The sequence below is a fragment of the Cygnus atratus genome, chromosome 16 (genome assembly GCF_013377495.2).
Source record: "Cygnus atratus isolate AKBS03 ecotype Queensland, Australia chromosome 16, CAtr_DNAZoo_HiC_assembly, whole genome shotgun sequence".
Lineage (NCBI taxonomy): Eukaryota > Metazoa > Chordata > Aves > Anseriformes > Anatidae > Cygnus > Cygnus atratus.
The window spans coordinates 2,215,166-2,230,934 of record NC_066377.1 but is presented as its reverse complement, the minus strand read 5'-3'; the positions used below and the strand labels follow the sequence as shown (position 1 = coordinate 2,230,934).

The following is a 15,769-nucleotide window of genomic DNA, read 5'->3' as shown; positions in this document are numbered from 1 at the left end:
ATGCCCGTGCTGTTGCAGCGCTGCCGCAACCTCCAGCACGACCCAGCGCCGCTCGTGCCCCTGTGCGGGGACAGCCAGGAGGCTCAGCTCACTTAATAAGAGAAATGAATTTCTCGATGACAGACCTGCCTGAAATTCCCATTTGCCCCAACTCGCTCAGCTCCAAGCGGCCTTAATGTGATTTCCCTTATTTCACCTCGGAAGCTGCAACTCCAGCAGAGCTAAAGTGAATTTCGGCCACTTCAGAAATGCCTCCTCCGACGAAGAGCACGGTGATGAATTCCCTTCATTGCCACAGCTTCAAAAGCGAGACTCTTTCTCCAGCGAAGCAGCTCTGCTCCTTGATGAGGACAGCCTGGGAGCCAGGCAAATAAAAACGAGGAAATCCTGTCGAGAAGAACAACCGCCTCCCAGCATTTTAAGCTAAAGGATCAATTTTGTGATTTTTTAGTAAATCCAGAGGGTGAAAGCATCCATCCTGCGCCCCGTCCTCCCCCGGCACCTGCTTTGCTCACATGGGACTGCTGAGTGCTGGGGGTGCAGGATGCGACCCCTGCTCGGGGACACGTCGGGGACATTGGCAGAAGCTCGAAGAAAGACCATAGGAACTAAAGTCACAAACAGAACTGGGTTTTATTACGAAATAACCCTGCCAGTACATAAGGAAGTTCTGTCTGCAAAATACATTTCCTGAGGAAAGTAGATCACAGTATTCATTTTCACAGAATAACATGTAGCCTGCTATAACTTTCAATGTGACTCTTTATTATTTAAATATTAACAGTATTCCTTCACATAAACAAGTACTCAGTCATCACATAACCGACACACAAACGACAAAATAAATATACAACAAGAGCACAGTTCATTTTTTTCGACTTAAATATTAAATAAATAATAAATACAGAATTTTCATTTCCTGTTATCAGTGCCTGAAACAATATGAATGAAAAAGAAAAGAAAAACTGAAAAAGTCTCTCTTCCCCCGGTGCCCCTGCCCCCACAAAAAAACAAACCAAAAATTATCAAAATGTCTCAGTTATAAAATATCTTTAAAAAAATTCCCATCGTTAAAAGAATAAATAACAAAATATATAAAAAATAACTTGGTTGCATCAAAATTACAAGTAGGAGTTGTAGATAGGGATTTTTCTTTTTTTTTTGGAATATCATTTTTTATGGTCAAAAGTTTTAATTTTAAACTTTTTTTTTTGCTTCTTTTATCTTCTTTTCTATGGTGCGGTGTCCAGTTTAAAGTAAGTATAAAATTAATAAATAAAAAAGTTAAATAAATAGAAAAAGTTAACATAAGGTGTTGTAAATATAAATTACATACATCTTGCCAAAATTAAATAATTTACAGGATAATTAAACTAACTACTTTTTTTTTTTCCTCTCTTTCTTCCAGGAAGTGCAATTTCTCTACTTTTAAATACTAACTGAATTGCAGTCACAATCAATTTGGACTCTATTTACATGTTAAGAACATTGTGTTTTTAACACCTCAAATTATTATTATTATTATTTTTTCCCCTTTCTTTTGTAGTTTTGCACTTGGAATGGGTTCTAAAATAAGCGAACTCACGGAGTCTGAGCCCACGGAGGCCTCGGCGTGGCCGTGCACCCGCTGAGCTCCCCAGGGGAACCAGCCCGGGCCGAGCTCCCCGCTGGCTTCTCCAAATCACAGATTCCGCCCCAAATAACTGCAGGATTGGGCTCGAAACGCCACCACGGCCTCGCCTTTAGCATCGGTCACCAAAATCATCCCCACCTCTTGCTCTGCCCCAATGCCACCAGGAGCAGTGCGGGCGGCGAACGCCCCCCGTGCTGGGACCCCGGAGGGGTTTCGCCCCTTCCACTTCCAAGGCGTTTACACCAGGGCGGCGGCGAGCCCTGGGTGGGAGCTCCTTTTCTTTTTCTACGAAAAGGAGCTCCCACCTCTCCTTTTCTTGGAAAGGTGCCGAAATGGCCCCCGAGCCCCACCACGCTCAGCTGGAGGCTGGAGCATGGCGGCGACATTCACGGAGCTGCACGTACCGAGCTGCTTACAAAATGCTTCTTTGGAACAACACCCAATACCTGAATGCTTTTTTTTTCTTTTTTTTTTTTTTTTCTTTCCTCCAGAACGGCACTTGTGCTGTGATTTTGCACAAGGTGTAGAACACCAAACCAAGAAAAACCCATTGCCCTGTGGATATCTGCAAGAAATAAATTGCTGATTCACGTTAAGTAAGCACTTTGCTGGCCATCAATTAACATTTCTATTTTTGTTGCTTTTTTGTTTGTTTGCTTGTTTGTTTTTTGTTCATCGCAGTCTCAAACGTTCTCTGGCATTGATGTATGATCTCTGGACTGGCAGTACTGCGCCACTGTAAGGATGATCACAATAATGAAAAGAACCAGAACTGTCATCAAACAGACTTCCAAAAAATCATATACACCGGACCATGACACATTAAGAATTCTTCTGTATGAAATATCTGGTATTGGCCTATTCATAATAGCTATTCTCATATTTAAGACAGACAAAGGAATACTGTAGTTGCAAACTCCAAAAGCTTCCCTGAGAACCTTTTTTCCATTGCGCTTTCCACTGGAGATCCAGAACTGCTCTTCAGATTTCTTTCAGAAAATAAAAATAAGCTACTTTATAATACTTAAGAGTTCCCATGCCCAGTGGATATCTGAACTCCTGGGGTTGGGAGGCCCAGCACAGGTTCAGATTTACAGGTAGCTTGCAGCTCCAGCACTTATAGCAACATATAACGTAATTCATGGGTGAGTAGGTGATCTGGACATACGACCATAGACAACATGAGGGTTTGAGCCAGTCATACGCTAGTCTTGGATCAGACAAAACCCTGTTCTTGTAACGTTTTAACCCTTGGATCAACTCTGTGAAAGCATGGCAGCTTATGAAAGACGCCTGCTCTTCACCAGCTGCCGAGCCCCACAGCCTACTGGAGAATTTAACCTTCCATCCTGGTCTACCTCGTGGTCCAGGGAGAAAAATCCCACTTTTCCTAAGAAGGTCCAAATTTAAGTAAACGAGAACATTGAGTTCGATCAGTTCCACGTCTCAGAAATGGCCTCTTGGTTACGTTTTGGTCCTTTGTGTGTGTTTTTTTTTTTTTTCATTCATTAAACAAGTTTTACAACTTGTAAACCTGAATACTTGGAGGGAAAGTTCCGTCTTACAGTCTGTTTGCTTGCCCGTCTCCATCCCACGGCACTAAACCTGGATGCCCTTGACGGCTTGCTTGATGCTCTCCAGCAGGTCCTTGTTCTCCGGGTTCTGGTAGCACTCCTGGTTGGTGTACATATCGGTCAGCGTGTTCACGTACGCATCGAAGTTCTGCTCGCTAATGGGCTCCTGCAGCCAAAATAAGCCAAATAAAAGTGTTAGCAGTAGAGCAGGAAAGGATTGAAATCTTTCTTTGCAATTAATCTTACCAACCGCCAATGGTCTCAACATCAGAGACTCTTTGTGCGTGGTGCTGTGGGTACGGGAAAGTCATTGTGCAAGCCCTGATCCTACAAAGTCTTCACTGGTCGCTCATTTTTTCATGCATTGGCCATGAGGAACAATTAACAGCACCAGGTTAAGTGTGTGCAGGCAGTTTGACAGGCTTGAGGCTGAATCAAGCCATGGAAATGAAAGGTTGGAGGACGAGAAGAGGCAGGCACTGCTCAGCATCCCAGGGGGAATCAAAGGCAAAGTTAGGACAGGAGCAGGTCACCCTGGGCTCGTGTCTGCCCATGCCAGCATGCCGCTGCTGCTGTACAGCTTTGGCTTTTGAGGGGCATCGTGGAAGCCTTGCAAGCATCTATCTCAGGGTTAACAGGGAAAAAAGTAACAAGGAGGAGGAAGAAAAAGAACAGGAATAAAATAAGCATACAAGTCTCCTGGGCCTTATTTAATTGGAGTTGCCTGAAACCTTGAAAATATATTTGCTGAACAGTTTATTTGACCTTTATGAGTCAAATACTTTACAAAAAAAGCACTCAGTGAGCAGTTTTCTGCCAGTTAGGCAGCTGGGTGAATACTGTCCAAAACGGCTCTGCTGGAGGATGGCATGTCTCCAACCAGCCTGAATTTAAATACAGCCCCCAATGAAAAGGATTCCCAAAAAATGATGGCAGAAAAAAATAAATCAAAAGCTCATTCCTCTGATCATCGTGATGGTCGTTATGGCTTGCAAGAGGACAGCTTCCCCACCAGCACGCAGCCCCCCCTGCACACACCTGTTTTTGACAACAGTAATTATATTCCTGGGAATAGAGGGAAGGTAATTAATAGCCTTTTGTGGTTTTACTATTTTAATGCAGCCTTTTCATTTTGCAGTAACTCTATGGTAACATGCTGTGGGCTGTTAGACCTTGTTAAATTAAACAAAATACACTCTCTTTAAGAATGCTATTCTTTGGCTGCCAGCTATTCAAAACTGAATTGAAACTACCTGCATTATAATGGGAGCTGTAAGGTCTCTCTGACGTTGAAATCCAATCCCTCCTGATCTCTGCTTGTGCTGTCTTAGCCTAAAAGGCGCTGGGTGCCCTTGATAAAGTTTCCTATTTTGTGATAATGCTCCCAGATGTAATGAGACAGAACAATAGATACAAAAGGAGATCAGCAGAAAATGACAACAAAAGGGAGATATAATGCAAGCTTCAGAGATAAGGCAAAAGCACTGATCTTATAAAGGACGGGTAGGTGTACATAGAGAAATTCTCCCCCTCTTTAATGGTCCATAAGCCTTATCTGAGCCAGATCTCGCTCTGCTCCCTCGATCACCCCGCTTAGGGCCGGGCACCGACAAAGTTTCTTACCATGTGCGGAAGGCGGATATTGGCAAGACTTTGGATTAGAGCCTGGCTCAACCCTGAGAGCTCCAGGAACAGGGCTTCGTTTTGCTCCTCTATGATTTTGTTTTCCTCCTCAATGTTCTTCAGGTTCTTCTCCATGGTGGAGATCTGCAGAGCAAGGAGCAGGCAGGGTTAGCAGCCCTCCCACGAGGGCACCCACTGGGAGCTCGGCCGCACATCCACGCTCACAAACCTGCGACTGCAGCTTCACCATGGCAGCTTCCATCTCTGAGTTGGACTCGTTCAGCTCGCTGATCTCCTTGTTCAGCTGCTTGATCTCTTCATCGTTCTCCAGAACTGCAGGAGGGAAAGCGGCAGGCGTTCAGCCCCTTTGTGTGGGCAGGCATCACACCTCCCAACGTCCTCGCCTTTGCTTTCATGTCCTCAGCATGGGACGCACATCTCGCTTGCTCTATTTTTTATTTATTTTTTAAGCGAGGCTTTCAGCAGCACGGTTCGATAGTGCTTTACAGGTCAATATGTAAATGCAAAAGCAAAGTAGAGCATAGCGGTTGGAGCCCAGCGCATCCGCACGCCCTGCAAGGTTGGCTGCCCTGACAACTCAGTTCGCTCTGTCTGGTCCTAAGTCAGGAAGATGTAATTTGAAAAATGAATGCGTGTCTTAATTAGAAATTACGAGGCTAGTAAAATAAGGGAACCTTTCTAGAAGAAATTAATCTTCCAAACTGTATAAGAATTCAAGTAAAACATCCAAACCTTGCCCAATACCAAAACCCCTCACCAGAAATAGTGATAGTGCCATCACTAACAAAACTCCAGATCCAGAAATAGCTGTGACATTAGAAGTCTTGAATAGGTGAAAATAGCAAAATGACTGAAAGGGACTTGTGAAAATGCCAGAAAATACTTGAAAAAACATCTCGATTTCAGCACTACTTCACTATGGGATCTCCTTTGCCATTTCACCTGTGTCAATCAGGGAGCAGCATCAGTGCCACAGCACCCCCAACACTGAGGCAACCCCAAAAGGGGTGTTCGTAGCACAGGATTTTCTAGTAAAACTGAGGCTTTCAGGTTTCAGTCAGCAAAGAACAAGGCATATAGGTTCAGTACCTGACACACCTGCCAGAAAAAATGAGTGAAAATCCTTACCATCGCTGGTCTTGAACTTCGTGTTGAGAATTTCATCCCCTGAGAGTTTTCCTTTCTTCCCAGCAAAAGTAGCTCGTGGGCACCCTGACAAACTGAAAAGCAAGTAAAAATGGGTTTCATAAACTCTCCATATTTATAGGTGCTATGTTCCCAACAAGAGTGTGTACCATTTGGTGGAGCTCATGCTGTGAGACAGCCCTTCTAAAAGCTTTTTATGGTGCAGAGGAAATTGCTTTATGAATAATGCCACAAAGGTCCTCATTTATAAAGCAAGAGCAATTTTCTCTGAGCAAAGATTTTTTAAAAAATGTGTTGTTTCCTAAAAGAGAGGGCATGACAGGCAAGGAAGGTGAAGCGAGTCTGGATGGATTGGGCATCAAGCCCCCGTTTTGGTTGCCAAATTCCTGAGCTGGCGTGCTAAATGACATTCTATCACTGCTTTTCATGACTTTGGTCAATTCACACCTTGCCATTGAAAAGTTACAAGAACAAAGCATTTCCAAGCATTTTTATCCTGTGCAGAAAACACAACCCTTGAAGCAACCTGGCAGAGGCCAGCATCAGAGGCAGCAGTTACGGGGCCTTTCAGCAAGAGCTGAACGATGCTCGGGCAGCGTTCACAGGCAGGCAGGTTGGTCCCCAAACCGTCACACTGTCACGGCACTGCTGCCACCTTCGGGGTGACCTCAAGTCCATCCTTTACCTCCTGTGAGTGAGGAAGCTCCCGTTGGCGTGGCCGGAGCCGTCGCAGCCAGGGGTAGGGCAGGTCGGGCCTTCGTTTTTTAACGATTTCCAGGAAAACGAGGAGCCATTGAGGGATCCTTCCTTCTGCCTGCGGGCTGCGAGGGGGCACCCCGACGCACTCCGGTGCGAGGCGTATTTGCCACTGATGTGTCCAAGCCCAACACAGCCAGGAACTGGACACCTGGGCACAGGGAAAAAAAAATACAGCACAGGAATGAAGAGGGATGGAAGGGAAATAGGGATGAGCAGGAAAGGGGAAGTGTGGGAAGTGAGTGTTCATGCTTGGGGACCTCATCTGGATTTTATTTGGTCGGTGCTTTAATGATGGAGAAGATCACACCGCTTTGCATCAGCTGGGATGTCTCTTCCCATGCGTTTTAAGAATCTGGGGGACTCACTGGGCTCTACATGCTATTCCCATGGCTAGAGATGGCAACGAAACCAGGCTGAGACCTTTTGTCAGTGCAAGGGCTCATCCCTGAGCTGAGCAGGGGATGGAGGGCAGCAGAGCAGGACAGTGCCAGAGGGAACCTTCCCCGCCAGCCCGCTGGTGCTGCAGGGTAGAAGCTGCATGGCACGGGAGGAGAGGTGCTTTCTAAGTCCAAAACCAGGGGACAGGGACACAAACATGTAGTTACTTCTACCAAATATGTAATGGAAACCCCACTTCAGGGAATATAAGCTCTGTTTTTGCAGCAATGGTTATGGGAGGCAGATGGCTGTCCCCCCAAAAAGACCCAAAGCCAGCCAGCAGACCACATCAGCGCCACACTTGCAGCAAAACAGCTGAACAGCAGCTGCCGGGGAGTCCCAACCCATCACACGGAAGGTCAAAAACCGTGCTGGGTGGGCGCCTCGGGTGCCAGGTGGCCACCTGGGTCCTGACTTTGGGTCCTGTCACCCCCCCAAGGAGGACACGCTCGCACCAAACACCTTTGGAAGCAGGAATTGCTGTCCGTCCCAGCACAAACCCTCCGTCCCCGTGCCTCCAGCACTGATTAGGGCCGGTTAAATCATGCTGGAGGTGCGGTGGCAGTGCTGACATGGCCAGTGTTAATTAGCAAAAAGTGCTGTGAAAGGAGCCACTGTCCCCCTGCTCGCCAGCCCAATGGCACACCAACTACACGCAGCCGCTCAGCACAGCCCTGAGTGTCCATTAAGGTTTCTGCTGTGCCTTGCACTTGCTTAAAGATGCTAGTCAATTATAAATACAGTTAAAAGTTTATTACTTGAGGGAGGTTACCCTATAAAAGGGAAGAAAAAAAAAAAGTAGGCAAGAAATGGTGAAAATAACGTCTTGTCCTCAGTTTGAAAGCAATTAGGGGCTTCAGGTTTCCCCAGCAAAATAACCACTGAGCTGCTCCTGAAAATCGCAGCAGTTTCGCCACAGAAATGATTCCCCTTATTGTTTATGTTTCGTACAAAAGGGAGCTGACAGCAGAAGGGGGAGCCGCACACCCATTATTTTCCCAAGATAATTTGAAAAATGCTGATCTCAATTTTAATCAGCTGCAAATGCAGCACAATTCACTTATAATATCCCTGCCAGCAGGATCCTCAGTAAATTCATAACATCATTGCTTTTATATGATCACGAGCAAATTACTGAATCCTCAGGAGGAAAAGGAGAGGAAAAAAAAGGAAGAGAGAGAGAGAAACAAACCCCAGCATTTAGCATGCAGCTGTTATGGCCCAACCGTTACATATTTTACACTGTTAATTTAACTTTCATTACACTTCCATTTTTAAAAAAATAAACCAGAGCCTTATTGTGCAAAACAGCTGGCTTGGATATTTTATTTTATTATTATTATTTAACGGAAGTAACGGCAGTGCTCGATCAATTAGGCAGCCACGGATGCTTCCGCTTTATGCCAGAGCTGGGCTGAAGGTTGAGGTGATCTGTTCCATCACATCTGTAGCAAATTGCTTGAAGGCTGAGCAGCAAAACAACAGGGACTAAATGACATTCTCCTTGGTGGTGACGTGCAAAACTCGGCTGGCTTCCAAGAGGCACTCGGTGCAGGCAGAGGAAAGGATTTGGAGGCAAAGCTCCTTAACGCATCCCCGTGGGGATGTGCACCGGGTGCACCTTGTGCTGGAGACAAAACTCCAGCTTCCAAGGACTGGAGGAAGCCAGCAGTGAAGAGACCATTGCACCGTGCTGTCTTGCACATGTCAAGGAGATGATGCTCATTCTGGGAATACTGGAGGACCGGGGGTTGCTGCTTGTACTGCAGCACATCAGGGGATGCTTTCACGCCCCCCTGCACCCCACCATCCTGCTGCAAACAGGGGAGCGGAGCCACAGCCAGGTCTCAGAGGTCAGTTTGGTGATGGACAGCATCAGTTCTCTGGGATCCAGAAAATCCCATCCCTACTGATGCTCCAGCATGTTACTTTTCCCCATTAGCTTCCAGCATTTGTACCCCTGGGGTACAGGACAGCCCCAGCCACCAGGAAGGAGTTTCGATTCTGCAGAAGCTGCACCGACAGCTCCTCCCGCATCCCTGTGCAAGCACCAGCTGAACCATAACAAACCAGCCCTACAGGAGCCCCGTTTCCCTTTGCCCTGGGAAGAGAGCTCCTGCCAAGAAGCTGTGCTGGGGAAGCCACTGGGTGCATCCAGCAGCGCAAAAGCCCAGCAGCCCTGCGACCACACTTGCTGCTTTTCCTGTCCTTAGCCAGGACACCAGTTAATGGAGCAGCATTGCAACGCCACCAGCAATTTAGGATATTTGAGTCCAAAAATTGTTTTTTTTTTTTCTTTTTTTTTTTTTCCTGCAGATTATTGAGCAGTTTGCTTAATTTTTAATAAACTCTGCTAACTCCTGCTAATTAGGCACACAGTTCATTTAACTCGGAGGCTTTCCTTCCTGGAGACAGAGGAGTGAGAACAGAGCAGATGGCTCAAATATCATCTGCTTCGTACAGCTCCTTTCCCCAGCTCGTGCGCCCCAGCTCCCCGCAGCCCTGGCAGAGCGCAGGGGCCAGCAGCAGCCAGCTCAGTTTCTGCTCCTGGCCCTCCAAAATTTGGCGAGGGTGAGAGCTGCCCTGGCAAGGGAAGGGCTAAAATAGGGAGAAAAATGTCTGGGGAGTGTTTGCTGAGCCAAAGGGGTTTGGCCAGAAGTGCCAGCACTCCTGGCTGCTCCAGCAGCATCCAGAAACTCACTGAAAGGTTTGCTCTGGCCTCCCATGCTTCTTTTCACCCCACTCCTCCTGCACCCGCTGGGTTACTGGGTGGGTTCTGGCAAGGCTGGGGATGTGCTGGGTTAACCAAAAATAGGATCCTGGAGTTGGGGCTGGCCCCATCCTGCCATAAAGGTTTTGACATCCTGGGGCTGTGCAAGGGGTCACGGTGCAGCCCCTGGGCACCCAGCCCGTGGTGCTGCGGTGTGCCGAGAGCCAGGACGAGAGGGTTTGAAGTGGGCTAAGGGATTTCAAATCCCTGTTCCCAGGAGGAGTATTCCCCTGTGTGGTTCTGAAAAATTCAGCCCATGGCAGCAGAGAAAGGCTTTTTCAGTTCGCTCTGAACGCTCAGCAGTGGCGAAGACCCTACAAAACACATCTTATTCACTGCTACCAGGTCCTGACCCAACACGGTGCTGGGAAGCTAAGCGAGCCCACCAGCACCCCTCACCTGCCCATTTCCACCCTGAAAACCCCCCAACATTTCACCTGGCTGCATGTTTTTACCCTCATTCCCAACACCAGTGATTTTTCTCAGGAATTATATAAAGCACAGGAAGGAAAGGAACCGTCGGTGCCCTGCCAACCTACCTTTCACATCTGCAAACAACAATGAGAAAAAAAAAAAACAAAAACATTGTTACCCCCCCTACCTCCCAATTTTCCCATCCAATTTCAGAATTGCAGCAACATTTCTGGCATCAGGGAAAAAATCAGGGGAATAATGTGGAAGAGCTTTGACAGTGCCGGAGCCCGGCCCCAGGCAGGTGATGCTCTGAGCGGTGGGGATGCAGGGTGGTTTTATCCAGACTTACTTCATCAGCTCCGGGTCTTCTTTATCATCCTTTGTCGGGGTTATCTTGATCCCGCTTTTCTTGGCACGAGGGCAGCCTGACAGACTGTGTTTGAAAAGAGAAGAAAGGCCTGTCTGAGAGGCAGGGCCCTGCGCACGCAATTCCCCCGCTCCAGTCAGCTTCCCCCTGCACTTCGCACACTGTTTTGATCTCTCTGGATTTGCAGCTTCACATCACCAGAAGTCAGGAGAAAATATATATATATATATATATTTGAGGGAGATGGACAGTAATTAACGGTGTCTAGATAAGAAGATATCTGCTAACAGCCTGCGATGTTTAATGGAATTGTTGAAACAGAAGGCTCAGATCTCCACTATTAATGCTCTAAAGTGATAATAGAAGTCATAAATAGGTAGCATTATTAACAGGAACATTGCATCAGCTAAAATCTGACCCTTTGTCTTTTATTCTATTGAAGGGAGCTTCTAATCAGATGCTGGAAACATCAAAAAAAGAAAAAAAAGTAGTCAGATTAAAGAGATGAAAATAGGCTTCAGTTGTCAGTAACATTAATGTTTTATTCAGAACTTTACAACTCTGCCCATTGCAGGGAAAAAAAAATAAGAAAGAAAGAAAATAAAAAAGAAAAAAAGGAAAAAAAAAAAAAGAAAAAAAAACAGTAAGAGGCTAAGGATAAAATAATTTAAGGGAAGATCTTACCTTCTATGCGATGCATAATTTCCTGTTATGTGACCAGAGCCGTCACAGCCAGGAGTAGGGCACCTGCAGAAGAAAAGGAGGCTCCCATTAGCCAGGGGACACGCACAGGGCTGGAGGCTTTGCACCGCTCGTGCCAGAGAAATCTGGGCAGCACCGAAGCAGGATTTTCTCCCTGCCCCTTCTCCCTCCACAGGAACAACGTCGGGTCCGTGGCATCCATCGCGCTGAAACCCCCATGCCCAGTGTGGGCATTGGGGGGATGGTTGGTGGGAAGGGATGGGGACATCGGGAGGGACACGGGTCCTGGCCTCACCCCCGCCTTCTTGTTGAATCATAGAATCATAGAATCATAGAATATCCTGAGTTGGAAGGGACCCATAAGGATCATCTAGTCCAACTCTTGGCACTGCACAGGTCTGCCCAAAGTTTAGACCATGTGACTAAGTGCACAGTCAATCGCTTTTTAAATTCAGACAGGCTTGGTGCAGTGACTGCGTCCCTGGGGAGCCTGTTCCAGTGTGCGACCACTCTCTCGGTGAAGAACCTCTTCCTGATGTCCAGCCTAAACTTCCCCCGCCTCAGCTTAACACTATTCCCGCGGGTCCTATCACTGGTGTTTACAGTGAATAGGTCACCTGCCTCTCCACTCCCCTTCGCGAGGAAGTTGTAGACCACGATGAGGTCCCCCCTCAGCCTCCTCTTCTCCAGACTGAACAGGCCCAGCGCCCTCAGCCGCTCCTCATATGTCTTCCCCTCTAGGCCCTTAACCATCTTCATCGCCCTCCTCTGGACACTCTCCAACAGTTTAATGTCCTTCTTGTACTGTGGTGCCCAGAATGATGGGGACAGCTTAGGTGATGGTAACAAAAGAGGCGAGTAAAACACTCCAGAACAGTGCCCGTCCTCTTGGGGAAGATGCAAGGAGACACTGGTACCCTCCTGGACCATTGGGCTGGATGTGAGTGCAGCCAAGAAACCAGAAAAATGTTTTCAGCCATGGACAACTCGGCTGTTGAGGTTTCTCTTCCTGGGCCACCTTGGCTGATGCCAAGAGGAAGCCCATCGGGAGGTTTTGGCTCAGGCCTGGGTGACAGCCGGGGGCTAAGCTCACTGGGGGCAGACCCAAAAACAGACTCTAAAACCAACCAATGCCTCTAATGGAAAATAATGAAGAAGGAACGAGGAAAAAGGTGAGCTTAACCTTCGGTCTTCTCCCTCTGTTACACCATGGGTAGGGACAGGAGTCCTGCAGGGGACCTCAGGTGGGATCACCAGCACCCTCAGGTGCCCCCTCCCCACCTCTGCCTGTTGCAGAGGGCTCTTTGAAGACCCCATCCACAACCACGGGTCTGAAGGTAAGCAGCCAGCACTCAGGCACGTGAATGAGGGCCGAGCCTGGCAGAACACGCCTGTGATCACACAGAGCTGCACAAAGGCTGCGAGCGGCAGCACAGATAATGGTGCGAGTCGAGCACGGCGTCATTAAGGCCACCGAAGCGAGGGAGGTGAGGGGCTCTGAAGTGCCACCGGCACAAAGACCCGCTCCGAACGCCGCAGGTGAGCCACAGAAGTTGTCATGGGGACCAGCAAGAGAGGTGAGGAGTCCTCACCAAGGATGCGTGTGCCGGCCTGCCAATTAGCCAGCGCTGCTCCAGTCAAGTGAATGGGGCTGAGGAGGGTCCATGGGGGGGTGCTGAGCTGCTCCCAGTCTGCAAAGGGCCCCTGCTCTTGGGGGGATGGTTTTGTGCCCCCAATTTCTCTATCCCCATTTAGTTTGGTTTTAAAATCAGAAAATATCCCACTTTCTCAACCCCCGTTTGATTTGGTTTTAAAATCAGAAAATATCAAAACGCTCCTCTTTGTCTCAGCTCTGAGGGTTTGGGGTTTAAAGGTCACTGAGAGTCTTTGCTGGAGGAAAATATTGGCTGTGTGGAGAGCAGGGACCTGTCCTGGTCCCAGAAGGGTGACATGGAGATGGTGTAAGGGCACAGCTCCACCTGCAGACCCAGCAAAGCTCCGGGTCCGGTGCAGAAGGGACAGGGCCACATCCAGCAGGACCTGGTGAGGGTGCAAATCCTCCAACTCAAACATTAGAGGCTTAGGAGATGACTACATTTTCATGACATTTCCCTATTAAAGCCTGGTAGGGTAGGAAGCAAAACTATTTCTTTGTTGTTCTAGCTTCAGGGTGGGATGAAATTATGAAAACACCAACACCCAACTCCTCTTGCCTTTCAGGACCGCTAAAGAGGTGAAAGAAGTGATTTGATTTTTATTTTTAATTATCTGGAGACAAATCATTCCGACAGAGACCTTTTATTGCATGTTCCAGCCTGGAGCTATTTTTTTATATCAGGGATATTAACCCCCTGAAATAGAATTTATAATGGAAATGCTGACACGGCCTTATCTGAAGTTGTGAAAGAGCTGTGGCTGCGGGATCTGTAACATCCCCAAATCCTCCTCCTTCCTCCGCTCCCTGCCTCCGTCCTCACCGGGATATACAAACAGGACAACACTTGGAAAATAACATTGAAAGGCTTTGTTTGGGCCAGGAGTTACCTGTTTTATGTAGTATTTTGATAAAAAAGCACTAACTTCAGATGCCCGAGGGGCACGGGGCAGTGCATCATTCTAGACGCTGAATGATGACTCCGGTCCATTTTTCACCACGTCCATACTGGGCATGGGCGCTGTTCCTGAGAGCTTTTAATATCTTACCACTAATTGCCTGATCACCAGGCTGTTCTTTAAGGCTGTTGGAGAAACACCAGTTCAGCAAAGCTCTCTTAAGAGCTTCTTCCAAAATGTACATCACCTATAATGCACGATTAAGTGTACTTAGCGCTAATCAGGAGAGTCCTTGCCATCCACTGGCACATTCTATTAATGTCACCTAATCCAGCTACTTTTTCCACCTCTCTGGTGCAGAACGGGAGGTTAACAAATGGTTTCCTGGCACCAGCACCTGCAGCAGTCCCAGACCCTCACTGTAAGGGGATTTGGGGCTTTGCTGATCACCTTTACTGAGCAAAGGGGCCCCCACCTGGCTATTATTTATTCTGAGCATCACCAGCTGCATACAGGACACAGGACTTAGTTTTTCTATGGTGAACCTATGCAATGCAAAGCCCCCTGCAGAGGCCTCCTTGGTTATGGTTATGAGTATGTCACCGTCAAAATAATCCCAAAATTGGATTCAGCAAAGCAGGACGCTAAGAGGGGAACCAGCCTGCAAAGAAAGGCTGGCTCCACGGCAAAGATGTGGGAAAAATATTCACCATTAATTCTCCCTCATAGGTGTGCTCTGGATGGGGAAGGGCTCGGGTCCCCCCATGGTCTCTGCTGATTTTAAATACAATTTCTAATAAATCTTTCTACAGGGGATGCAAACTGAGGAGAAGTTGGGAAACTCCCCTGTGAAGCAGCAGCTCCTCCTGAAAACGAGGAGCATTGGGAAGAGAGGAGCAAAGCTGAAAACAGGATTTGGAGGAACATATTTGAATGGAAATACCATGGCTAGATTCCTCCCTTCAGGATCAGAATCGGGCACACGGACATCCAGGTGCCCACGAGCCCTTTGCCCCCAGTTAGCAGATGCACACTCGGATCTGCCCCTTCGCAGCTGCTCAGGATCCGACCTTGCCCAGCACCATTTGCTTGGCCCTGCCATCATTGCCCCACCAATCAGACACCCAAATCTCTGTCACTTTATCCCCAACAGCCCCTTATATTTAGCAATAAAATCAGCACACCGGCTTCTCCAAAATAAATGTCTTCTTTTTGCAATGTCCTGGCAGTATTTTCCCAGCTGTGCCTCTACCCAGTCCTAAAGGGTGTGCCTTTATCCTGGCTTTGGATTCTTTGAGAGCCACACAAAAATGATGAATTAAAAGGGAAGAAATTAAAAAGAAATTAGCTTATTTCTAAGGTGTCCAACGGAAACCTGCCAGGGGTCTGAGTTATTTCTGAACAGCTCCGTGATCCCCCTCTCCCCAAAATATGTCTTCCCTCATTTTGTTGCCGTCCCAAAATGACAGCGAGAGGCTGGGGTCCAACAGAGCACCTTGCAGGCAGACTCTTATCGGCTTTTGGAAGGAGAAGGGAAGGGATAAAAAAAAGCAAAAGCAGAGCACAAAGGGGGGGCAGGGAGGGAAAAGACAGAAAAAAGGGGGAAAAAAGAAAAAAAAAAGGAGATCCAAGTTGAGCGCAAACATACTTGAGGTCAGCAGAGTGGGCAGCCATGAGGTTTCTGAGGCTCTTGTCAGCAAGAGGACAACCAGAAAGGCTGAAAGAGAAGAGATGGAATATCTGGATAAGCAAAAAAAAAAAAAAAAAAA

At 47.5% G+C, this 15,769-nt stretch overlaps 1 protein-coding gene across 1 annotated transcript in view; it reads right to left on the bottom strand.

Annotated features, from left to right (window-relative positions):
• Positions 1–3,232: 3,232 nt before the first annotated feature.
• MYT1 (myelin transcription factor 1) overlaps positions 3,233–15,769 on the bottom strand; it is a 31,755-nt gene continuing 19,218 nt past the window's right edge. Inside the window, exons 14-21 of the mRNA XM_035548490.1 lie at positions 15,649–15,717; positions 11,430–11,492; positions 10,728–10,811; positions 6,683–6,904; positions 5,980–6,071; positions 5,060–5,163; positions 4,831–4,974; positions 3,233–3,373 (exon numbers count right to left, since the gene is read on the bottom strand). Of these exons, the coding sequence (XP_035404383.1) occupies positions 3,233–3,373; positions 4,831–4,974; positions 5,060–5,163; positions 5,980–6,071; positions 6,683–6,904; positions 10,728–10,811; positions 11,430–11,492; positions 15,649–15,717 (919 nt within the window). The remainder of the gene's footprint in view (positions 3,374–4,830; positions 4,975–5,059; positions 5,164–5,979; positions 6,072–6,682; positions 6,905–10,727; positions 10,812–11,429; positions 11,493–15,648; positions 15,718–15,769) is intronic.